Here is a 26480-nt window from a genome sequence, read left to right as displayed (position 1 = left end):
GTGGCCACAAATTAATCAAAACGTGGGATCTAATTGTATCTCATTGACACTACTTTATATCTTATGGCCACAAAATAATCAAAATATGGGAATGAAGTGTATCTTGTGCGCACTTCACAGCCCGTTCTTATTCCCAGGTTGTCAAATACAGCCAGCGGTGTCCAGTTAGTTGTAATCTGAAACTTTGCTGCTAGATGCTAGATTACACTGGTTTTTGTATTTTATAAGATATGGATGTGAAGAATTTATTTGACATACATGTTTTTCAGAGCACCTGGAGGAAATCTCACAGAGGGAGAAAAGTTTGTAGTTTGTAAAATGAGTTTGGTGGAAAATTGTCCTCGAATTTTCTTTTACTTTAACCGGAGGAATCTTTTCCACAGAGGAGGTTTTTTTGGCTTTTTGTTTAACTTTATTAGTTGCTCCTCTAGGTTGCCAGTCCTGTCCGTCATCCAATCCCATCTTGTCTCCTGAGTTTTCTCCTCCTCCTGCAGGGTGTGGTGGATGTCGCAGTGGGACTGGAGGAGACCTCTCATCCTGCCACTGCAGTTGTTGACCCTCCAGCTCTCTCTGTGTCTGGGTCAGTGCAGCTGTCAGCATGTCCTTTTTTCTCATTTTTGTTGTCTCACAAGCCTGCTGTGTAGCACCTGAAGGTGTCCCCGCTTGCTGTGGTACACCATCAGTTGTAGCAGCCTGCTATGGATTATTTGAGGGTGCAGCACCCTTTTGCGATGCATCTTCGATTTTAGCACTGCTCAGTGGAACATCTTCTGTGGGACATCCACAGGTTGTTTTTGGAAGATGTGTTTATTGGGCACTGTGTAAGACAGCTTAGTGTAACTAAACCCCTTAATTCTGATATCTCCCTCTTTCCAAACAAATTGAAAAATGCAGTAGTAATATGTATAATTCATATATTTTGCAGTGAAATGTCAAGATTTAGACCTAAATGAACACTAAATACCTAGATACAGTACATAGGTTTGGGGGTTTGGGGCTTTCTGGTGATCATCCAGGAGAAGTGAGGTATATTTATGGGACTTTGTTGATAAAAGAGAGATTTTAAAATTATTGTATTTCCACTAAAATGGTTGAGAATATTTGCTTCCCTAACTACCCATCATAGTCAATAGTGTCTCAACAAAGCCCCTAACAATGTTTTCACTGAAGTCCAGTTTTACAGCTCAATTTAACACCATCATACATTGAAATGTTTAAATGTTTTAAATATGCTTCTATATTTTAAAATAGCATGCACCTATAAGATATAATATTTAATTCCTTGTATAATGTTAACCTCTCGTCAGTATTCCCAGTGAAATATGTAATATAAATGTGTGTATTTGGCCTTTTTCCTGGAAGACATTTTGACTTATCATAGGGAGAGCACAAGTGGTGAAACACATTTAGTTAGTAATGGCTTAGTTCCATCAAGTGTCCTCATAAAACATGACAGTAAGCCAGTGTGTACAATACCAGGACCCTTGAACAAGATCTCTGGTAGATCAGATTTGCCTTTGTTTGTGTTTATTAAAAAAAAAAAAATGTCTTAACACAACAGACCCAAGTAGTTTATGAGATTCACAAGACGATTTCAAATGCGGCTGGGAGAAACGTTGTCCCCAGGTCCATTTCTCCTCTGTCAGTTTGGATAAGCTTCGAAGCAGGGCTTTAGCAGAAAGGCCTCTCTCTTCAATGTCTTTCCCACCACTTTCCTTTTCACTCCTCATCAAGTCTCCCTCAGCTCCTCTGCTCTTCCTCCTCATTGTGCTTTAGCCCTTTGTCAGATTAAATGTTAATGAAATTCCATTGTGGTGTGGGGCTTCTTAATGTGAGGGATGTTTGTTACAGGTCTCTAAAGTTATGTTCCCGAGTTTAAAACCTTTGACCAACACAGGAAAATGCTGTAAAGACCACCAACAATGATGATCAAGACGCCTCCTGCTCGTAACTGTCCCATGATTCTTCCAAACTAGTGTGAGTGAAAATGAAAAATCCTCCTTTGAATCACAGCTCTGTTTCTCACTGTTCTCAATGATTAATGGAGCGTTTCTTGAGATAACAAGAAAGAAAGATCTGGATAAACAAGTTTATGCAACAAACATTTGCAATCCATCATGCTGATTGAGTGCTCTGATGGCCTGCCAGTTATATTTGTAGAGGCTGCGTGAGGCCCAGTCGTGCCCACTGATGATGAGTGAGGGAGGAATGCGTGAAACAAACAGATCTTTATGAATACTGTAATCTCAATTGGGTGAGATTTGTTAGAGAAAGTGAGCAATATAGTGATTATTCTTTTTTTATATCACACAGTAATCCAGAAGTAAGCTGAGGATATTAAATAGAAGAATCCTTCAAGTCCCGTTCAGTTCTCTTGCCTAACATTTGTGCGATATTAAGGGCTCAGCCCAAAACATCTGTTTGTGATATACAGTGCTATGCAGTTTTATCTCTTTTGGACACATATTGTAGAAATAGAAATGGTCCCTGGCAAAACTAGTGATTACTGATTGCCTTGCTTATTTCTTCACACAGTCTACCAAGCGAAGATGCTATTGGGATGGTGTTGTCAAACAGCTTGCAGTTATTTTCATGTTTTCGAGCAGTGAGCATTTTCCACGTGCTTGTAAAAGATTGTGGCCCAGGCTCTTTGAAAGGAAGAACATTTTTGGTAGGGTATATCTATGTCCTAAACCCCCTTTCATGTTCATGAATGTTTGCACCCTAATTATTTGTCCTAATGGTTCCGTTTAGCATTGGCAAGTCTCCACATGGCTGAATCGATTCAGCTATTTTTATCAGACCAAATCCTTAACAATAGATGATGTGCTAAACCAGATGGTTCTTCTTTGTTTTTTGTTTTTGCCATCCCAGGCCTCTTGTGTCCTTGCAGTTGTGTCATTGTTCAAGAAAAGTTGAATGTACCCAGGGTCGTAGCACTGCATTAGCTCTCTTCTCAGACTCCAGCCAAGCATTTCCCAACAGGGACAGTACAGAATTCTAATGTGGTTACATCTGTGCTTGGGCGGACCATCTCCTCTCAGGAACTAAACTGCCAGATGTCCTTCAGGGTGCCCGTTTACCCTGAATACAGCTGTATTATCAAATGCTTGATGATGTATTGAAGAAATCCTTGATGTTTTATAGATAGATAACTTATTCATTTTTGTCATCAGCGTGTCAACAAAATGATTTCTGCTTCCCTGTGGCAATACAGGAGAAGCAAGAAACAACTTGACAATAAAAACGCACGGCAGCTAAATGTTGCATCAACTGTTATTACATCTGATTGTGCTCATATGCAAAATCATGTTTCCATCAGGATTCTCTTGCCATTCAAATTAAAAACTGTCACTGTTATTAGTTACAAACATCTGGCCTGTTTCGGTCACATCCAGCTGGAACCTGTCCCAGCTGCGGCGAATGTGGACAAAGAATTAGAAACACAGGTGTTCAGGAAGGGAGCATTTTCAGGGAGGAAACCGAGGGCGGCTGTGCTGAAACGCATCGGGATCCAGGCCACCGAGTAGTAAAACCGACATTGTTACCAAGCAGCTTGAGGTCTAAGTGTGTGATGAATAGATAAAAAGCTTTTTCATCACCCAAAGGTCTCCAAAGGGGAAGCATTCTTAGCAACCTCTCCAAACCATAAACAACGATAAATTGTCCCAAATAGTAGGACTATGACAAATGTAATAGTTTTCTGCAGGGATCATAAAAATACTGTTATTACTGCACAGAGCCAATGCAGAAAGTAGAAAACCATAAAAGTAGGTTGTTGCCAGTGTAAAAGACAGATGTCCAAAGTACTTTTTGTCTCTATTGGCCTGAATGAACTCTTTTTTGGGGCCGCTGCGCATCACGTGAGTTGTAATTCCACGGTTTGGCCACCATGTCAAATTGGCTTCAAAGACCGGCGCACTTCCTGGGGGCTTGCTCTTCTCAGGGGATAGCGTTTTATTTCAGGCACCAAAACAAAAAAAAAAAAAAATCTGAACCTGCAGTTTGTTCATTGTGCTTCGACACAACAGTGGAGTTACAGGAGAAAGCATTTTCCTTGTGAGGGGTTTCTCTCTTTAATAGGAATGGTTCCAGAACTTAAATATCACAAAATATTAGGTTTGACACTGCTTTTATTCTGTGTGTGGTAAATACAAAACCAAAAGAAAGAAAAACATCTCACTGTGCTGTACTGAAAAAGGTATAAAATGTCTAAAATAACAAAATCAAAACTGGATCAACTGGACCGGCTTAAAATCAAATAAAAGAAGCACAGAGAGGTTTAATATTGGATCTTGACCTTTATTTGCAAAATATCTTAAATCTACGTGGGCATGAGACACCATGAAAGAAATATCACCACCCTGACAGTATGATCCGGCTACTTTTATCAAGTTACAACATTGGATATATTAAAAATAAAAATGTCTTTCACTAGAGTGGCAAAACAGGTTGGGATTGCTGAGTTCCAAGAAGGATACCGGGAAAACATAAGCCGACACAGACCTCGGGATTCAAAGCATACTGCTCTGCATGTGTGCCGTTCTAACAAATTGACCATCGCCACGTTTCACAGTTTCCATGGACACAGGAGAAATAACTCCAGCCTTTTACCTTCTTCTCTGATCATACAAAAATGATCACAGCAACAACAGTGCCAAGTATACAACCACAACTATGCAGAAAATGATTTTTTGATGTGTTTAAAAATACATAACGTTGAAAATAATATGATGTGACATGCCCTTCAAGCTTCCAAATGAAAATCTAGGAAGAACAGTACAACTGGTACTTATTGCTTGTCTATGTTATTTAAATTTACATAGCACCAACATTGAATTCAACATTGACAGCACCAATGTCATCCTTGTGGAAAGATTCAGTACATGTTTATCTTTCAGTTTAAGGTGAACTTACTAGCTTGTAGATTTAGTTTCCCTGCCTGTCCGAATATTAATAATGCCAGGATTTGAGCTTCATCCATATTGAAAGGCACATGCTTTAAAGTAGTAAATCCAAGGTTGTAATATGGCTCGTTTTGGTTCCATAAATGTGTCACATTACATTTCAGTGGACATGTAAACAAATAAATAAATAAGACAAGGCAGGTTTGTCCCTGTCAGCCAGGAGTGTACCTGTTTGTCCTCAATAAACTGTTAACATCAGAATATTGGCCACAAGCCCGTTTGACACACTGAAGGTTGTATTTGATGGATGATCACAAAATGTTTTTGCATGCATAAGTTTTTGTCCGTGTGTACAGAATGTGTAAGATTTATAGATATGGATCAGATTCTCCCCTCATGCAAAAAAGCCAAGCTACTCTGGATCCATTACTAAGTTAAATAAAAAAATACACAGCGTCTGAGTGTGATGCTACATATACTTTTGCATGTCTCACTTTAAGTCCCAATTGTCACTAATTATGCTTTGTTTGTCAGGAAATATTTAGCCTCGCCATGTCCTGCTGAACAGTACAATATGATTATACATCATTCTTTCCACCCTCAGTTTCTCTGTCTCAAGCCAGTCCCCTTTTCCATCAATTACTAGGTGCCAAAACAGCAGCAGGGAGGTATTTGCCACTGAGCTTCTAACCTGTCACTCTGGGCACTGATGTCCAATTAATGAGAATTCAACCAGGGATTTTCCCCCCTTAAGAGATTATGAAGAGAGGCAGGAGCCATCACTCTCCCACCTTGGGTGTTCTTCACTGAGAAAGACAGCTATTGTCACAACATCCATGCCTCAAGCTGCTCTGCTCCACAGCATGATAAGCGAATGTTTGATCTGCCTGTTTCAGACCATAGCGGGTATTTTAATGCGGACATTCTGGCTGTTTAGACAGCAAGTTTAGAAAATCATTTCATGCTTTAATAAATTTTGACTGTGTCTAAGTAACTTCTAAACTACAGTACATACCGTACATTCTGTGAAAGCTGTGTGTGCAGTGGCATAAATCACTGTAATAGCCAGTAAAAGATAAATATGGGACATAAATAGGGTATATATTTGGTATAAGCAAATTTATTACAGCGACAACAATAATGATTATAATTTATAAGCATTTATCAAAGCAAACAAAGGAGACAACAAGACGGACATAAGAATACAAAATTAAAGCAAGAGAAGGAGAAGTTGCAGGTAAAAGCAAGTCTGTAAAAAAGTTTTTTTAAAAATAAAGCAAAAACTAAGCAAGAAATGTAAGCAAAGATTACAGATACAGAGCAGGTTGTTCCAAACCGTCTGAGTTCTGAGGTGCAATCAACTTTTGTCACATCCACATCTTAATGGTGGTAATTAAATGGTGGTGAACAGACAGAAAGTAAACTGTGTTCAGATGCTGTTTTACAAATCCTTCACCATGCCATAATGTGATCGCTCCCGTAATGTCGACCTGTCTCTAGAGGGATCGCAGCTACAGTGTAGTCATGCATTCAGAGAAACCTGACACTGAGAGTAACAGTTGTTTTGAGGTGTGCAGGGAGGAAGGATATTTCGTGTCTCAAAGCCTTTGAGGTGAAATGCCTCAGCTCTGTTGGCTGCCTCCCTCGTCTCATCCCTCCTTCCGTTTCCTCCCTTCTTCTTCCTCCCAGACAAATTAGGATGGGTGTAGTCTAGATGAGGAGTGGGCGAACAGCGAATGCCTGCCTAGCTGGCGAAAGGCTGTGCCAGCCGAGCATGGAGTCTTCCAGCCTCGAGCTGTCCACCCACTCCAAATCCTGTACTTCTGTGATTAGCCTGCAACCCCAGCCTCCTTAAGCAACCATTCACTAGTCCTCTCAATCTCAGGTGTAAGGTCTGAGTTCCATACAACCTTTTTGGACTTTCCTGTATGCAATGTATATCCACATCAATTATGTGTAATGAACCAGTGCGTTTAAATTGGGCAGCGTCCAGGCGGGGCACTGGGCTTGTTAGGGGATTATTATCTTTGCCTTAGTTTGTCTTGCCTCAGGTTGATGAAATGTCAAAAGCTGTACTTATTAGCTGTGCGAATGGCTCCATGAAATCCCACTTCTCCTTATGACTAAGCCCAAGGCGAGACATTTCTTTGCTTAGCAATAACTCCAAATGCTTCTCAAATGCCAGAGATAACATGTTGGGGCCCTTGTAATGAAACCTTTATCTTTTTTCTCTACAATTTAACTTAAAGATAAATCTTTGTAGCTGACAAAATGTGGTTTTAATCAGGAGTGTGTCAGTTTGACTGCTGGCTTTGGGATTTGTTATTGTCTTCTTGTGAAAGTAAGGCTCTGTCGGCTGCTGTAGCTAGTTTCTGAGTGTGTGTGTGTGTGTGTGTGTGTGCGATAGAGAGAAAAAGAGAGAAAGCTTCATGAAGAACAGACAGCACTGATGTGATGAGCTGTGACACACAGGGCATCGCTCCATCCCTGCGTTGGAACATGCCTGAACTCTCCACGGAGAGTTTATTCTCCTAAATTTGAGCCGCTTGTCAATGTGTAAATTAGAGCGGAGTCCAAACAGGTCTTAGCTGAAACAAGAACAGCCTCAGCAAATGAGGCAGCTACAGAGGAGCAACAAGTTAATTATCTTTCCCGGTAAAGGGATATCATGCGGTGTTAGCTGACATTGAACCCAATAGGTGCACTTTTACAACACTAACAGCTGTACACCCGATGTGATTTACTTTTCAAACTGAAAAGGGCAGATGACTGCTACTGTTTGTGTGGGAATGCATGTATTGTGCCAGTTTGGACTTCAAACACACCCCTACATGGATCAAGAGGCTCGCCTTTGCTTCTCCTTTGGACACACAGAATTGCAAACTGGTTAAGAGCTGTTTGAGTCCCCGATTTGATTCCCCCGCAGGCAAGAAAAAACTTTCCTCTGGTTAAAGCTGCGCCTGCCCCAGACAGAGTGGGAGGAGATGGAGATGAAAGGAGATCCTGAATGTGTCAATGTATGTTTACCATAGAGATTTCTTTCCCCATTTCGCTTCTACCCACACCACTAAAATTATTCTGCATTGTGTCAGCAGCCTGGACTGGTTTAAATCTGAAAGAGAAAAAGAAAAACTGTTTCTTTTTGAGTCACCTGCCAGCATCTAAAGGAGAGAACTGTATTGCCTGTGTCCCTGCCTCTTCCCTCTCCTCTACCTCATCTCCTGCTCTGTGTGCTTCTCCCTCCCTCACTGCATTTTTCCCAGGCTGAGGCGTCCATGGACCCTCTGGCTCCGCTGCTTTCGTCAGTGACTTGGAGCGCTTGAGGAACTTTGTGAACTCTCCGTGTTGGAGTGAGAAGGGAGAGGAAGGGGAGCAGTTGATGGGACGCAGCCCGGCAGCAGCAGCAGGCTCCTCTGGAGACGGCATTGGGACTCTCAGCTGGAGATAATCCCCCGGGTCATGACAAGACAGCGCCTCAGCCTCCTAACCCTCCTGGCTCTGCTGGGACTCCTCATGGGGCTTGCAGACCTCAGCCATGGCTCTGCCGGTGAGGATGAGGATTATTACATGCAGGAGCTGCTGACAAGAGATCAGTACAACCAGGTCCAAATGCTGGAGAAGCCTGTGGCCTCGATACCTGACAGGCATGAGCACCACAGCCAAAACCCTGCCAAGAAAGTGCCCAAGGGAAAGGCAGACAGCAGCAGGCAGGCGGATAAAACCACAGCTGATGCAAAATCAGGTAAAAGAACTGCCATCTCTTAGCAGGACAAAAAGTGTTGCTTTTCTTATAGTTTGTGTCTCAAGCTCTCTTGTGTATACAGTTGTAAAACTTTATTTTTACTCTAGAAATTCTTCATCTTATCAGTGCCATGGGCAATCGATCGGCGATAAGGATTTTTAAAGAATAATTATTCTGCCAGTAGAGGTTTGTGTGGCTGCAACTTCTAAGTTAGAAAACTAAAGTTTTGCGGAAAACTTTGAAGTAACTTTATTAGTCAGTGTTGCTACTAAACTAAAATAAACAGTAAAACAAAAGTTACATAAAGTGTAACACCTGGTTTGGTGCATTTCAGGTGAAATTTGTAGTGCCACGTGAGGCTGAAAGTTGGAAGTTGCAGGTTAGTATTTATGAAGTTTATTTTTCAGAGTCTGCTAATGTGCCCCAGACACTCATGCTGATTGACAAATTCAAACAATATTTGAGGGACTTCAGAGGAGCAGATGAATTCAATTCACATGATGGATGTGCAGAGAAAAAAACAACAACAATGACCTTGTCAGGTAGTCCTCCTCAATCCCCTGAACGCATAGATCAGAGCCATGTTTCTGTGAGGCTTCTGCACGACAGCAGGATTAACAGCCTCATGCACGGCAGAGGTCAGGACTGCATTACACGTAGGACACGTGAAATCCACATTTTTCCCCAAAGCTGAGACACAGCATGTTCATATAGAAATGTACAGCTCACAGCTCTCTGAATGGGACTCTCAGCACATGCAGTAGCAGGTTTGTAGGTATGTTTGAGATCTTGCCAGGTGATTGGAGGATAGTAACAGGCGTTAGGGCTTTGGTTGGTTGGCGGTAGATAATTTAGAGCAGCTTTGTCAACAGTGACCTCATGTTTCAGGCATCTGGCTTCACGTGTCTCAGCAGGGATACCTGCTGCAGGTGGGACTAGAGGAATACAGTGAAACATACAAAAGTCACTGCTCTCTTTTGATGAGAGTTGTTTTACCTCCGTCATACTGCATCGTATTAACAAGATAAACTGTTGTTTTTAGGCCTAGACTGCAAGGACTTTTAAAAAATAAAAGTCAAAAAAATATATACATCTTGTTAGTTGATGATAGACCAGAAAGTGAAAACTCTTAATCAGATGCAGGAAGTAATTACATTTTAATCTAAAGCCTTGCTCCACTAATCAATATGTTCATATTTACTATAGATCAAATGACTATGTGTAAAGTGATCAATAGTCACTGGTCAATCATAGTCAACAAACCCACAGAGAATCCTCACCCTACTCTACAGTTATCGACAGCTCTACAGAGCATTGTTGCACCTTTAAGCTAATTGTTTTGGTTTTGCAGCGCACAACTTTATTGTTTTGGCTCACTCTCACAGCTCTCAACCTAACATCAGCTATTTTCAGTAAAAAGCTTTGAAAAACCAACTGTACACTAACTACCCGGCACAAAGTTAGTTATTGAGTTGTTTCCGCAGGAGTTGGTGGAGACCAAAACAAAGTTAAAAAGAGGGAATATTAGATATCTGTTGGCCAGACTGCCAAAAACTTCACTAATTTAGTGTTTCTGTTGGACAGAAATAGGCAATTGCTGGTTTGCCATAACAAAAATGTTGTGTTTACTGCTGCCTTTGCTGTCCCAAAGTGACAAATAAATTAACAAATAAATTAATAACAATAAAAACTAAAAAACTTAATTAATGAACTTTTTAAATTACATTAATTCATTAACTTAATTAATTCAGCTTTAAGTACAGCTTTGAGGTGCTGGTTCTTGAATGTTTCCATTTTGGAGATTTTGTTAAGCTTATATCAAAAGGCTGTAAGAAGAAAAACCTTGTATGTCAGCAATTGATGACATTATCTAAATTAAGACAGGGAAAGAGGTTCTCAACCTGTAGAGTTGCATACAGACCTTTAACTGATCTAAAAGCTGAATTGGTTCAATGGTCCAAAGCTTATTTTACAGTACTTAAATACTGGAGATTTTCCTTCATTCCAACGTGAACGTGTAGAGTGAATTGAGGGTGAAGACCTATTTTTATTATTTTAGTTTTTTGCAATGATTGGTACATGTTAAAGCACCCCTTAATTTTCTGAAACTGCTTTTATTGCTTAAAGGTATTTTTCTTAAGTAGATTTTTTAATACAGGTATTTGTTGTGTTTATTTTGCTATTACTTCTTTGATCAACCTGAAATGGCCATGAGTATTTTCTGCACCTCTCAAACATTTAAATGATCTTATCTCATAGCCTTCTATATCCGTTACGCTGAGCCACATATGCAGCTTGGAGCATTGTTGAGGATTTAACCTGTCCCCAGAATGAGACGAGGATAAAGGCTTTCAGATGTGAGAAGGATTGTTATCACGTGGGGCCTATCCTGACCTGACACTCAGTCAAATAAAAAGCACAAGCCTCTCTTCCATCTTCAGCTGCTGCAATGTGCCTCCCCTGCCCCCATCCTGCTTCTCATTTCCATGACTGATTTGAACCTTGAGGTAGTTATCTCGCTGTAATAAAGATTGACTTTGCTACCATGATTTAATCTATTGTAAGGAGCACAAGAGTTAAACATTTTCAAATTCTGTGCCCAGAGATTGTCTCTTGGTTCAGTCCCCAATCCTGAATCTATCCATATGTGTAAGACTCAATGCAGCCAAAGTTTTCTTCTTTTCTTTGTCAACACTATTGCTTTTCCCTCTCTTTGCTGACAAGAATGAATCAGCAATGTTAAATGTGATTCAACCTGTCACAGCCTCTTTTAAAAATTCAAAAGTTTTATTTTTGTTCCTGGGTTGTCATTTACTTCCTCAGTGAAAACAGCCAACAAAAAGGTTGAGAAGAACAAGAAGAGCGCCCTGAAAACCCCAAACAGCATCTCAGAAGGAGAAGGACAATACAACTCGATAAAAGAGGGTGAGTGAACAATCGATGTCACTCTCACTTGTTATGGGAAATTCATGATCTCATAAAAATTCATCTTCCCTCCAATGTGCAGAGATCATTTTCTCTGCTTTCACAGGAGCTGTTAGGATGGGAAAAAAGGAACAAACTCTCTCAGAGATGACAAATATTTTGGAAAGGGAAAGAGTTTTCAGAAAGAATATTTTCCCTGAGAGGAAAAGTCTGGCAATTTAAAATGATGCTCTCAGAAGTGTAGTCAAGCCACAGAGGCACTGATGTCCTCTTTGCCTATGAAGCATTGTTTTTGGTTTCCATGGATCACATTATATTTGTGAAACTGAAGCCAGCAGGGCAGAAATCATAATATATATTAGGGGAGGGAGATGCGCCACCCAAATATAATTGATACAAAATATATTGATATAAAACATATATGACGTCAAATTGAGTATGTAGTGTGTTTCAACTGTATAAAATGTGAATTTGTGTATGTGAGAAATGCCTGGATGTATACTAAATTAGCAAGAATATCTGAGTATACGTTGTGATCTTCCTGTACTTACTCAACCGCCCAATAATACATTGCTTCTCTTCTTCAATGGTGGACTGCAAGGCAGATGGTTTTAGCCAGTTATTTATTATTATTATTATTATTATTATTATTATTATTATTATTACTATTATTAGTTATTTAATCACAAAATACACTTTTGACAATATTTGAATCGAGACATCAACTGTGTAGATTGCGCATATCGCAGTATAACGTAAATTGATGGCGATCGTTAAGAAGCTCCAGAAGCACCAATGGGGTAACTCGAGGGGGTTCTCTCCATCCGGCCAGTCCGCCCACAGACCCCCTCACCCCACAGTCACACAGACCACTGCAGCCAACGCAGCAGATGACTTTAAGCAACATTTCTTTCTCCTGTTCCAAATTTATTCCGTTTGGTTAAACACTGCTTAAGGTAAACTTTCTAAGATAACTTACATAGCCAGAAACAAACGATAAGATAGCACCTTCAGCAGCCTCCTCTTCTGCTTCTCAGTGAAATATACCGATGCTAGCTGCTAATACCACCCGCTCAATCTGTGATGTTAATATTTAATTCTTTATTCTTCTTTTAATCAAATGAATGAACCACAAACATTAGCCTTTAGTGTCCCTTTTTTTACCTAAAGCCTAGCCTAGTTAGCCTAAAAAAATATTACTGAGCTACAGTGAGCTTAACAGGAAATATTGATTTACATTTGTGATAAACTATTTAAATTCAATGGTCGCTCGGACTGTAATGTTGTGATTACTCTGGAATAGTCAGACCTACCTCCACAGCTGTGTCGGAGCTTGTTGTGATCGATACAGCCATGTGATACAGAGAAGACTTTTGAACATACTCCAGAGTGAACAATCGGCACACCTAATCGATCATTTAGTAGCATGTAACCTAATTAGTATGCAGTACATACTGATTAAGTATGTAGTAGGCAGTATGTTAGTATGGGATTTCAAACCCAGCCATGCATGAAACAAGAAGTGACATTTGGCAGTTTTTTGAACAGCCTCAGAAAAGAAGAAAAGAAAGTTGAGAGCAGTGAGAAAAGGAGTGCCAGTCAGATGATAGAAGTACAGAGATGAGTCAGTGTTTTTTGCCATAATAATCATTGTCACTCACATTAGAAATGGTAATCCAAGAAACATCTCTCAGGGAGTGACCATGGAACAAATAGGGAGAGAAATTTGATATCCGTGAGAAAAGGAGCAAATTGATGGTTAAGACCAAATAATGAAATAACAACAGTCTAATCCTAATGTACAGACTCCTTTATCAAGCAGATTTGGTCCCCCCCAATGCTGACTCCATGACTACAGCCTTTGAAGCTAGGATGCCTCAGTAGCCATCCTGTCAGGTCGATGACAGATTATTCTTGCTTGACTGAAAACAAGATTTGGGGCAAAGCACATGTGCTTTAATTGACCTCAGACTTTCCACAGTTCTGAACGTGCTGATATTGCCCTTATTAAACTTATTTACACAGTGTCAGACATTTCTAGGATAACGGGAAGCTGTATTTAATAAAGCTGCAAGGTTAAGAGTGGCTGTGGTGGCCAACTGTGAATTTATGTGTTTATGTTGAGGCTATTGTAAGGAACCTACCGAGACAGACGGAGAGGCTGCCATTTTTAATTTGGCACTTGGGAATGGGAGCAGAAAGTTGGATATTCTTGCATGTTGGAAAATGGGAACTCCATGCTGACACGCCTGGCACAAAGAAACTCAAACAAAATCTGGAAGGCTATGGCTCCCAAAATCATGTTTTCACGGCTGAGACTATGACTCAACACCAATCTGTTTTCCAAATTTGTTTCAGCGTCTCCTGGTAGCAGCTGATTCATTGGGGTCACACTTTGAGTGCTTCATCAGTGTAAAAATCATGCACTTTAAAACCGAGCTTCCTTACTCAGTTTTAGAAACGGATCAGCCTCCAAATGTTTAATTACTTATCCATTGCTGGAGGTGTAACAGGACCTCAGTGCCTGCCACATCTACACATACCAAAACAATAGGGAATTCATTAAAAAGGGTCTGTAAAACCACAAAAGGTTGATTCAGCAAAAGTGTCAACAGCTCATTCATTGTTCTCATCAGACGCAACAGAAATGTGTTGAAACAGAATTTCCGCTTGGATATCACAGTTTGCAACATGTGCACAGTCAAGCTGCAGAGACTGAGTTTGATAAACTGCTACTGAGTTTTTGATTGGTCTGTTGAACTGTATTATAGTGTGATGTGCAGCAGATGATATGCAATGATGATTAGGAGGATGGAGGATGTCACAATGAGTTGTTAAATGACTTTTCTTTTAGTGAGACTATGTAACTCTGAATAAAGAATTTACACTATCTTCTTTTCACAAATGAAAATCTGAGCTCATTATTAATAAAATACTCTGCTGCTCTCTGAGGAGATTTACTGTTCCAGATTTACTTATGTGTGTAGCTTATGGTGGCTAATGTTAATTAATATTTTTAAACTGTAGATTGATATCAGTATGTGACAATGCTAAGTTTTGTTTCCGACTCTATGACTCCTCTCTACTTGTGCTACTGTTGTGGTCCAATTCATGCAAGTATTATGAACTGAAACCTGTTCCAAGATGTAAACTGATTCATTCAAATAAAAGTTGTTCACCGGGTGCACCAAAACAAACAAGTTTCTCAGACTACAAATCTAATGTGCTACTCTCCTGCAGTTGCCATTTGTGACTACAGTGGCTGCTGTTAAGTAAAAGTTACCTGGTCTTGCTTTAGATATTTTAAGTTTACAAGACACTACTTTTGTGTACTGTTGCTGCAGTGTTTCCTAAAAAAACATGTTAATTAAAAAAAGGCCAAACGCTCCTTTTTTTGAAAGCAGTTTGCATTACATAAACATTATTAAATGAATAATTCATGCACTTTAAGTATTTCAATAGTGTACAACCAGATGTGAAATAGGAACTTGTGATATACCTTGACAAACTTGATCCCAAAATTGTTTTTTGGACCTCAGCAGTAACATGTGGCCTAGATAGCAACATATAATATCAGACCTTGACTGTCTGTTTTGTCATTTCTGGTACACATTATTGTTGGAGCCAGATGCTGTGTTCCTGTGTGGGTCCTCTTGAGAAGGATTGCATGCAGATGGTGATAATGATTTAGGGCTTTGCAGCATGGCAGACACCCATCTATTTTTTTTGTCCTGCTAACCTTGATCCTTTTGGCTGCTTCGGGGGCTGGGTTGTCCCTAATATGTTGTGATCACTCCATTCAGAAAGCCTGTGGCCTTACAGTATGTGTCTGAGTCCAATAGGGTTTCAAATATAGGCATGCAGGGTCACAAGAAGATCAACACGTGTTTTATTGCTGTATAGAGTTACTATGAATACTATATTGATACCACACCTCTGGCTTGTTAAACAACATTTATGCTTAAGTTTTACAGCAGGAATTAATTTGGACTCGAGCTATGTTTGCTTTATGCACCAAACATAAATCTTCTCATGCATGTGTGGATTTTGGATGCTGGTCTTTTTTTCTTATTTCTGTCTCTGGCTTCTCTGAAAATCCTGGTGCATGTGATTGCCGGTTTTTAGTGTCTGACACATATCAGGTTGCTGGAACAATTATAAATGCAAAGGCAGTTTCCTTTATGGATTAAATATACTTAACTACAGAGCTATATGTCCAACTTAACATCCATATATCCTGCAAAAGCAAAACTCCAGATACACAGTTAGAAAATTCCTTTGTGTTCTTTGTTCCTGTTAAACTTCTGGGTGTTCATTTGTGAAGGCAAAGGCTGTATGACAGCAACATGTGCAGCATATGCTGCATTTACAAACAGACCGGTGCCCAATCGGAAATTCTTGCTCTGAAATTCCATCGCTGTGATTCGGGGAAGTCTGCAAACAGCTTGATCTGACCCAAAGAGCCGTTGGGTAACAGGGATTTCACACGTCAGCTTTGATTTGCCCATTTGGCCCTCAATGGGTGATATCCATTGTAGTGTAAAAGATGAGCCAATCTCATACAAAGAGCTCTATTTAGTGAACACCATCTTAGTTTCTGCAATTACTTAAAGACAGGCATTTGTTCAAATGAACTACAAACTCCCTTCAGCAGCAAATGAGAACATTTTTAAGTCATGTGCAGCATTCTCTTTTAAAGACTGTGTTTTTCCAGAGTAAAGTCAGAGTTCTTTGAATACAACTACATGCCTGCCAAACCATTGCTGTGGCAGCAGTGGGTGTTAATGGATAATTGGCATGCTCAAGGACTTAATTACAAGATGATGATTCATATTGATGACTACTAATTTCCATCATCAGTGCTGCCCATAAAAGATATGAACTATGAGTGTAGATTACTCACATTCTTTGGTTTGGGACGGGAGGATACCTGCACAGTAAAATATAGTATCATCATCTACAGTAATTAACACGTGGCTCAGGCTTATATTAGTTCTAAAACATATCAAGGTATCAGGTTAATTTATTGTCATTTCACAACACAGGGTTGCATAATGAAATTAGATAAAATAACATAATCCTCAGGGCTCCCTGGTAGCTGATCTGGTAGAACTGGCATCCCATGTACCTAGACTCTCTCTCCCCCTTTCCTGTCACTCTCTATATATCACAAATGTATATATAGATAGATAATCCTTTATTGATGTAGCCCCTTTGTGCTATACAAATGTTTAAATTAGAATAGAATAAAATACACATGCCTAAACATGTATAAAGCTGGAAAGTGTGTACAATATATTCAAACAGTATAAGGTTCCTGGTCATTTATTTGTATAATATATAATATATTTGTCTCAGGGTTTAAGACATGACAGCACCTCACATGAAGAAAACATCTGTATACATGGAACTTAATTTCCATTGGGGGAAAAAAATATATTGTATATTGATCTCATGCCACTGGAAAAAAATCCTTCACAAAGGACTTAAGCAAAACAAAACTCAAATAACTGTAATTAAATGACATGTTCTATGTCAAGATGAGTACTGTTTACATTGTAGCATTTCTGCATGACTAAACATGGAGCCATACTGTACAACACGCCTAGAGGAAAACATCAAGGTCACACACAGTCGATATCACAACGCTCATACAGTACAGCACTGTGCCTCACAGCTGTGTCTCCACTGATTTTACATATCACAATCACTGTACTAGTCATGGGGAGGCCTCTTCAGCCACTGGAAACAAGTCTGAGAGTTAAGTCTTAGAAATTAACCCAGATAACCCTGATGAGATCATAGTGATGTCATCAGGATTATTTCAATTTAAAGAAAACCCAGAAACAAACAAACAAACAAAATGGCAATCCAGGATCCAGTGTTTTTGGAGCTTGTGTCCCACAACTTTATGAAGTGCAATTGAAAATTACAGTTCTGGTTTTGGAGTGCTTTAAAGGAACTATAGGTATGTTGAGCGAAAGGTGTTGAGGGGTCACTCAACTTTTTATGATTTTGACCTGTTTGTCAGATCCAATATTTGTTAATAGGACTGGCACCAAACCCCTCTCAGTTAGCATGCATACCAGTGTTTCAGCATACAGTGGGCATGCATTAAGTAAAGGTGATCAGCAATATGAAAATAAACCTTAAGTAATCCAACCTTGGTATTTTATAAATCTGCAGTCTGTGGATTCATAACATCTGAAAAAACAAATGATTAACAGCTCAAATAGCCTTTCTGACATTGAAAGATCTTCTTTTGATCATATTTTATCTTTTTACCAATACCTTTGAACATGACAGACACGTTTGCAGCTGCAATTTCCCATTTTCTCCCTTTTATGATATTGCTGTAGTCATTTAAACAATGTTATCATGCATTAAGGATAGAGAGGCAAGATGGCTGTGATAGGTGTGCATATCTAAATTAAAAAAAAAAAAAATGAAGCGTTCATAGTGTACAGTCATTAATCATCCATGAAGACTGACATGTTTTGAAATTCATAGCAGTTAAGACATCAAAGCCTCCACCACACTGTTAAACTCAATTTTATTCACACATGCTCACATTTTGTAGTTTTCATTTTCAGGTTTTGAGAAAATTAATTTGACACACATTAACTTACTGTATTTGTCTCTATTTAAGCTCAAAGTCTTATGTACTGCAGATGGACAAATTAGCTGCAAAGGAGACAAATCCTGAGCTATTGTTGTTTGTAGTTGGGAGGCAGACTTAAGAAAACATCAACACTGATAATTGCCGCTATCATAATAATCACATCCTGCTTTAATTTGGGCATTTCACATTATTAGAATAAAACTGTGCATTGTTCTCTATGTGTTGACTAGGTTTTCTGTTTACAGCACCTATTATTATATCATCTCACTAACAAACACAGAGTGCAGCTGCTGTCTTGTTTGCTTCACACATTTGAGCTCAATGTGCAAAGTCGAAATTGCTCATTACTGTTGAGTCAAGCTATTAACAAATGTATGGTCTCTGACCCAGGAGCTGTACTGTGCAGCAATGCAACACATGATACATAACATTACTATCACAGGCCAATTTGTCATTCTCGTTACCTAGAATGCCCTCCTATGGGACTGGAGACATTGAAGATTGATGATTTCCAGCTTCACGCTTCAACAACGAAACGCTACGGCCTTGGTGCACACAGAGGTCGTCTTAATATTCAGGTAAGAGGGATATGTAAAGTGTTGGCGTAGCTTGGGCACGCTTACCAGAAATGTTGGGGCCCGCATCATACCCTGGGCAATCTCACCTTTCCTTGGAAGCTTTCATGTATTGTGAATCATATTTTTCCATAAAGCAGCAATACAAAAAAAATGAAAAATGATTGCGAGATAGTATCTTTTAATTTCTGGATCAGTTTAAATTCATATTTAAGCTCCAGGAAAAGACATCAGCTATGATAACTGGCTTTTGCCTCAGTTAAATGTGGATGACATTATCATTCTGTTTCAGCTCGCTGCATATTTTAATACTCCAAAGCTAACTCAACAGAGAAAGTAATAGTGTTGCCATCAAACCAGGGGCACATCCCCAAACCTAATAAAAAGGATTGGCATCTGGGAGAAGAGGTATTTCCTGTTAGTGCTAGCTGTGCTTTGAGGGTATTAGCCTCTGTACAGACTGCAGCGAGCCTCATCTTCTCCAGGCTGCGCTGCTCCGAATCCAACTGAACAATTAATGAAACACACACATGCTCTTAATTCACTCAAGACGGCGAGGCATTATGTTTCAGGAAACCAACAAAACAAAGGATTTGTTGTTTGTCTCTGTATGTGAGTGCCTGTCAGGGATCATAGAGGGACAGAGATAATGTCCATTCTGGAGAACAATTATCTGTAAATCAGGAGAAACACATAGAAAGCAGATGTTGCCTGTTGAATCAGGCCTGTAGCCAGTGAACTTGGTTTATTTCCACTTTTGTTACTGCTACAGATTGTTTAGATTCCAGCCACCAACAGTTCTGTGATGAATTTAACTTTATTTTGATATTAGGCTGGCAGGAAAACAATGAACAACCGAAATTCCAGAAAAGACTGAAATAGCACATATACTCTAAATGTGTTGTTATCATAATAGAAATGTTTAGAAAGTTAAAAACTGTATCCCTATCCTGCAGCAAAATAAATATATCCAATTATGGAATACTTGCCAAAGTCCTGGTTCTGCACCTGGATGTTGGCACCAAAAAGTAATCCCTTGTTCCATGGCCAAACCATCTTCATATTCCATTCAGATCTGTTTAGTTGTTTTTTTTTTTACCTGACAGGCATACAGCACATAAAACAGACGTTCCTTTGCAGAATTATTTGCAGATCTCAAATCATTCAACAGTAAAATAGTCATTCATTTTTGCTTTAGTAAGCGGGCTGAACACCTGCTTCTCATGGCTGGAAAATGCTTCTCCTAACTGTGAGTAAGTAAAAGTAAAAGTATGTTTCGAACACGCATCGTGACAGGAAGTTGGATCAAGCACGGAGCCACGTGAGGCGTTAAGATTTGGGAAATGTGTGTGTTGGCTCCTCTACAGTATTTGTGACCTACATCATTTCCTGCATAGACCCATGGAGACGTTTGCACATATATTTGCAGAACTATAATTCCAACTTAGGTACTTTCTTCTGGAAATCCAGTTTTTCTTTGAAGACCTACTTTCATAATACACGGGACTAATTTTAATTCATTAACTTTTTTCATGAGAAAGACTGATTTTCCAGTACAGTAGTAGTATGTAGTACATAGGATCATATTCAGTGGAGGCATCTTGGAAAGCCCCACTCCAAACCAAACTAGTTTAAAAGACTAAATGTAAACAATAATTATACATATAACCTAACTAAATATTGTTCATAAACCAATATAACCTAAAATAGTTTAACACATTTGTCAGATCACTTTGTTTCTGTAATGGACGTACAGTAATTGTATAATGACACTGACCCAATTCCAATCTTAACTTAGAAAATTTACCTCTAATATGTAAATGAAGATGTGTCACGTCTCATTCTTCTGTGTTCAGAAGGCTTAGGATTAATTAGTTCCATGTAAAATAAGAGTGGTCTTCTTCAAAGAGACTTGACAGTTATGATAAGGAGCCAGTGATATTATGCACTCAGCATGTACAGTGCAGTATGTCATAATGTTTACATTTGGATGAGAGGATGAACAGTGTGGCCTGTCAGCATAAAGCATGTGTCTGACTGTTCACACATCTCGCTCTGAGCCAACAGTGCCAACTCGTCCAGGCTTTATGGAGAGATTAGCATTTTATGCATTATAATTAGTTTAATATTTTCAGCTGTTGAATCAAGCAAGTGTTAAGATGTGTACTTGCGTTAAATCAGTAAAACGTACACTAAAACTGTTGCTGAAAAGTCAGGAATGCTGGAAAATGAAAACAAATCTCTTTTCAACAGTCATCCCTGTCTCACAGATGTGTCCCGCGTTCATTCCCGTAACTCAACTTCACTGGTTTTGTTTTGCCCTTGTTCACTCCATTTAAGTATTATCTGGTCTAGTTTGAGTATTGTAGCCTGTACCTGTCTGTATCATGTTAGGAGACACATTTATCTATCTTAGCTGATTCTTATCTAGACAGCATATTTTAGATTGTCAGAGGATCACATCTAAACATCCCAGCCTGGTTGACTTCTGCATACTTCCCACTGTCAAAACTTAAATAGCAACCTTTAATACATTTGTAACAAAAACAAGCAAAGCAGAAGCTGTCAGCATTACCAGTCAGTGTGTTGTACTGTACTGGACTGTGTGGTTGTGTTTCCACATGGACATCTGGAATAAAATTATGTTTCTGGCCTGCAGGCTGGCCTTTATGAAGATGACCTCTATGACGGAGCCTGGTGCGCTGGGAGAGATGACCCACTTCAGTGGTTCGAGGTGGATGCCAGGAGGCTGACAAAGTTCACAGGGGTCATCACACAAGGCAGAAGCTCCCTCTGGTCGTGAGTAGGAACCCTGCAGACATGCATGAAGAGTTGCAGATGGTCGAGGATGAGGATTTTCTTTTCCAAGCAAACTTGAAAGGATAATTGTGAAGGATGGAATTTGTGCTGGTTTTGTAAGTTGCCTCAGATCCTGGTGGTGTCTGTTTGAACGTTGTTTTAAACCATAATGGGTTGTCGGTCAAATGGGCTTTTGGCATTTGGGGCTATTGGGGTCTTGGAATAATGCGCCGTTAGAACAATGGCATCACCATTGCTACATCCCTGCTTTTTGTATTAGTGACAAAGTTCATTTCAAGCACAGGTTGGCATCATGCAGTTTGTAAAAAAAACAAGAACGGGTCAACAGACATGCTAGCAGCTTTGTGAGGCCGTACCTTCTGTAGGCACAGTGATGCTTTGTGCTAAATGTCAACATGACTACAATGATAATGCCAACATGCCATTGTTTAGCAATTTTAACGTTTACATGTTAGCATGCTAACATTTGCTTATTGGCAATAAATACAAAATCCAGTATGTTTTGGTTCAGGACTCACCTGATCCAGCCCTAACTATAAACTTTATCAAAGAGGAATGTCTTAAGCCTACTCTTGAATGTGGAGAGGGTGTCTGCCTCCTGAACCACAACTGGAAGCTGGTTCCACAGGAGAGGAGCTTGGTAACTGAAGGCTCTGGCTCCTGTTCTACTTTTAGAGACTATAGGAACCACAAGTGGCCCAGCATTCAGAGAACGTAGTGTTCTAGTGGGGTAATAGGGTACTATGAGCTCTTTAAGATATGACATATCATTACTGAAATTATCACTGTCAACCTGGCAATAGAGGAAACATCAGGGGAGTCAGTAAGATTCATCCTCTGGGGACCATGAATGCCTTTGAATGTTTGTATTTGCTGAGATAAAGTCAGTCTGGACTAAAGTGTTGGCCTGACCAGCAGACATTGCCATCCATAGAGCCATGCCGCTAGCATGGCAAATAAAAGACAAACAAAGTAAATGGCCAAAAATCTAATTACATATGGCATGAGTTTCAAAATAACTATGGGAAATGAAACCTGGAAGTAGACAGACAGCAATAATTGTTCCAGAACTCTAAATGACTAAATGATGGATTTTCCTCTAAACCCAAGTGGAAAATTTGACTTCACAAATATAAACAAAACAGGCTTTTCAATCCCATCCACAAGGTACTGAACCTTCACTGGTGTCTGCCCTTTTCGCAAGTCTTTTCTGATCCCCTCACTGTGGGATTAAGGATTTATGAGTTTGATTGATTGGAGTGCAGCCTCATTCTTTCATCTCTCTTAAAAGGTCACTACATTATAAAAATAACACTGGAGAGAAAAAAAAATGACTGCACTGTAAGCTTGTTCATCACACTCAGATAATCGGGAAAAAAGAGGGATGTAACAAGTATAGATTTTTCTTAAAGCTGTACACATTTTATTACTTTAATTATATTTACAGTAAGTATCTACTGACTAAAATATGGGACACAGCTGTGTGCTGCTAACAGTGTGTGTAAAGCTTGTTAGGATATAATTTACATACAGGTCTCCATTGTATCTTGTATCTTGTACTGTACTTCCAAATACAAAGGGATGGGTATAATCTCACCTCCCACTTCCTCAGCCCATCAGCGGGTCTTTTTGAGTACGCAGACATTTATTATATATAGAACCTGCCTACACATCCCCATTGCTTCAGTTACTGTGCCAGAGTGTAAATAGCGTTGGCACTGTTTTTAAGGTAATAATGTATAATTGTAGAGCTGCACCTTGATTAACCCAGTTTGGGTTAATAAAGCACTGTCGCAGTACTGGATTAACCTTACCTAGTAGGGGTAAGAAACCAGTAGGTCACCTATCAAACTTGTTTGAAGAAAGAAAATGGCTTGTTTTTACCCAGTCTTAGTTTTATTTTTTTTATATTACAGAACCATATTACTAAAATATGGTTTGACCCAGACAATTTAAATAAAAAAAATTTTGGTCATATTTACTAAAACTTTCACTACATCTGGACAGGAGTTACCGGAGTAGAAATTACACATTCCTACATCACATTTCAGGAGGTTAAAAGACAGAGTTGGAGCACTTCCTTGTTGCTGAAACTCATATGTACAATATCATAGTTTGGGTTAGTAATAGAAAAATGCTGCATCAAAATAACAACTTCTTTTAGGGTTTGATTGGTAATGTTTTTTTTTTTTTTTTTTTCTACCTATTGGGCTATGGGTAAAGTTCAAACACTATTGCGTTGATGCTATATTGAAATTGGGATCTTTAGTGTGTGACATTTATGCTTACAGGAAACACATACTGTACAGTACATATATGATTCCATGAGCTCTTGAGAAATCCACTCTGAGCTCTCAGAGGATTATGCGTGTGTGTGTGTGTGTGTGTGTGTGTGTGTGTGTGTGTGTGTGTGTGTGTGTGTGTGTCGTCATAGCACTTCACCTTGAATTATTCAGCCCACACTTTTCAACAAGACTTGATTATGCCAGACCTGACTTTAAACTTTTAATGTGCTGGGGAACAATTCAGAAAACTCCTCCTCACTATGTAGGATTGTACCCTAAATTGTACTTTGATAATGGCTTTTGACTAAGGAATACTTTATAAAGGACTTATAATTTGTAGCTAATGGGTTTATTCATTAATTTATTTACGCGTTATTAATCACAGATAATCAATTAATAATAGGTTTATTGGTTGTACCAGATTTTGCAGGGGAAAAAAATATAGAGAAACCCCTCACTACTTGATGGTTTTTTAAGACCAGAATATGTTGTTAATGAGTTTACTTACTTACTTACTTACTTCCTTAATAAAGAATGTATTAACTAATAATAGAGCCATTGGTTACAACTTATAAAGTATACCTTCTTAGAAAGTGGTAACAATCATTCTAGCAACAATAAAACGATAAACTGAAGGGAAAAGTTATGTTTTCATTATACCATGAGCCTCTATTCACAGAGAATCAGTAACTCCTTCTGTTAACATTTTTCCCTACTACCTACTCTGACTTTGCTCTCTAATAATATTTGACAACTTTTGGCCTTTGGACTTCTTAATTGGAGAAGGTGGCACATACTTCTGGAAACTGCTGTGTAGTTAGAGAGCATGGGGAGATTCTTTATCAGGCTGTGTTTGTAATTTTCCTTCAAGGCCAGCACGATCTAAGTGAGCAGAAGACTCCAATGCCTGAGACAGGATATCTTCGCAATTAGCTCTGTAGGGCATGTAACTGTCTGTGGTGCCAGCTCAGGGGCTTCTGTCTATAAGAGCTTTAATTAGCAGAGCTGGGAATTCTTACCAGGCTGGACCAGCTCAGCACTGATGTCTTTATCCAGAAGCAAGGGACTCACTGCCAACCTACATACTGCACAGAGAGAGATTGCTCTGTCTGACATAATGGAACAATAAGTCATCCGTCTTTTTGAAGACAGGCATAAAAAACACTGTATAATTTTTATGTTTCACCTCACCGTGCTCTACCTAAGCTACTTCTAAAGGGACAGTTCAAGTGTGTTTGTATGCTTTAGCTCCTCAAGTACAAATGCTAATTTAATGAGTCCAAGGAAAAAGTCTACCAAGACTCTAAAATCATGTGGATTGTTAATATTTTCTATTAATAATAGCATCACTCACATAGATAATACATTGCATTGCCTTAGCTTGGTTCCAGACTCCTGGACCACCTCCCACATTTCTGATTTATTCAGTGATTCAGATTAATTAATTAATGAATGATTCAATCCAGTTAAAATTAAAGATCATCTGCACGTCAAACTTTACGTTTGCTCACATTCCAAAAGTTTAAGTAATTAAAGGTTCAGATGACACTTCTAATATAAATTCTTTGACCTCCTCTCCCATTTTCCTATTTTAAATGGACTTTCACCCTGTGAGGATTAAGCTTGTCTGGATGTGTGCTGAGCGACTTCCGCACAGTCACCTCCATTTGCATTGAATTCTGCCTGCTAGGATATTTCTTTTCTTCCTCTCATCCCCTGTTTTTCTTACGTTAACAGGAGTGATTGGGTGACCTCGTACAAGGTCATGGTGAGCAATGACAGTCACACCTGGATAACACTAAAGAATGGCTCAGAGGACTTGGTGAGTAACATTCATGACATTTAAAACTAGTATCTCCTGACATATATGTGCAAAGTAGGCAATTATGGTGAGCTTTTGAGCTCAAGCATTATTATTCGTTCTCTGTGTAAACTAGCTTCGTATAAAGTCTTGTTTTGTGTGCCCCTTATTGACTGGAACCAGATGGAAAAATGAATTATTGCTTGAGAGCAATTACAGAGGAAGATTTAGATCTCTTGCTTATTTCCAAGCTTAATGAGCTGAGAGGCAATAGTAAATACTGATGATCCTCAAGCAGATGGGAACCTCATCCTGGCTCATTGTAAGAGTTGCATCTCTTTTCTACTTGAGCACTTCATGTAATTAAATCGACAGAAACCAAATATAGGAATACCTTGACAACAAACTAAAGCAGCAACTGATAACTGATGCATTAGGCTGTACAATAATAACAACATTATTAATCCTATTATCAATGAACATGCACATCAGATTAAGATGATATTTCTGAGGGAAATCATATCCTCGATGCTCCACACTGCGGTTCACGTCCCAGCTAATGCAATTTTGATGTAACTGTACACCCCCTTGGCTGGTGATTTCATGGATGTGGGAGATAATGCCCCTACAGTAATTTAGTCTCTGGTACGAGCTTCCCGCTCACCAACTCATCTACCTTTTATGCCAAATGCCAAACTGCACTGTTTGTCTTTCAAAATGCCAAAAGGTGCAGAGAAGAACTATAACCGTGGGTGTTAAAATTTACAATAAATTCCCAGCGGTATCAAGGTTTAATGACATTC

General features: G+C 39.2%; 1 protein-coding gene across 1 annotated transcript in view; it reads left to right on the top strand.

Moving 5' to 3' along the window:
• Window positions 1–7963: 7963 nt before the first annotated feature.
• cpxm2 (carboxypeptidase X (M14 family), member 2) overlaps window positions 7964–26480 on the top strand; it is a 31445-nt gene continuing 12928 nt past the window's right edge. The window contains exons 1-5 of the mRNA XM_051417667.1: window positions 7964–8649; window positions 11473–11574; window positions 18665–18774; window positions 21431–21570; window positions 25614–25698. Of these exons, the coding sequence (XP_051273627.1) occupies window positions 8367–8649; window positions 11473–11574; window positions 18665–18774; window positions 21431–21570; window positions 25614–25698 (720 nt within the window). The 5' untranslated portion in view covers window positions 7964–8366. The remainder of the gene's footprint in view (window positions 8650–11472; window positions 11575–18664; window positions 18775–21430; window positions 21571–25613; window positions 25699–26480) is intronic.

Source organism: Dicentrarchus labrax, unplaced genomic scaffold (genome assembly GCF_905237075.1).
Source record: "Dicentrarchus labrax unplaced genomic scaffold, dlabrax2021, whole genome shotgun sequence".
NCBI lineage: Eukaryota > Metazoa > Chordata > Actinopteri > Moronidae > Dicentrarchus > Dicentrarchus labrax.
This window is presented reverse-complemented; position numbering and strand designations above follow the sequence as displayed.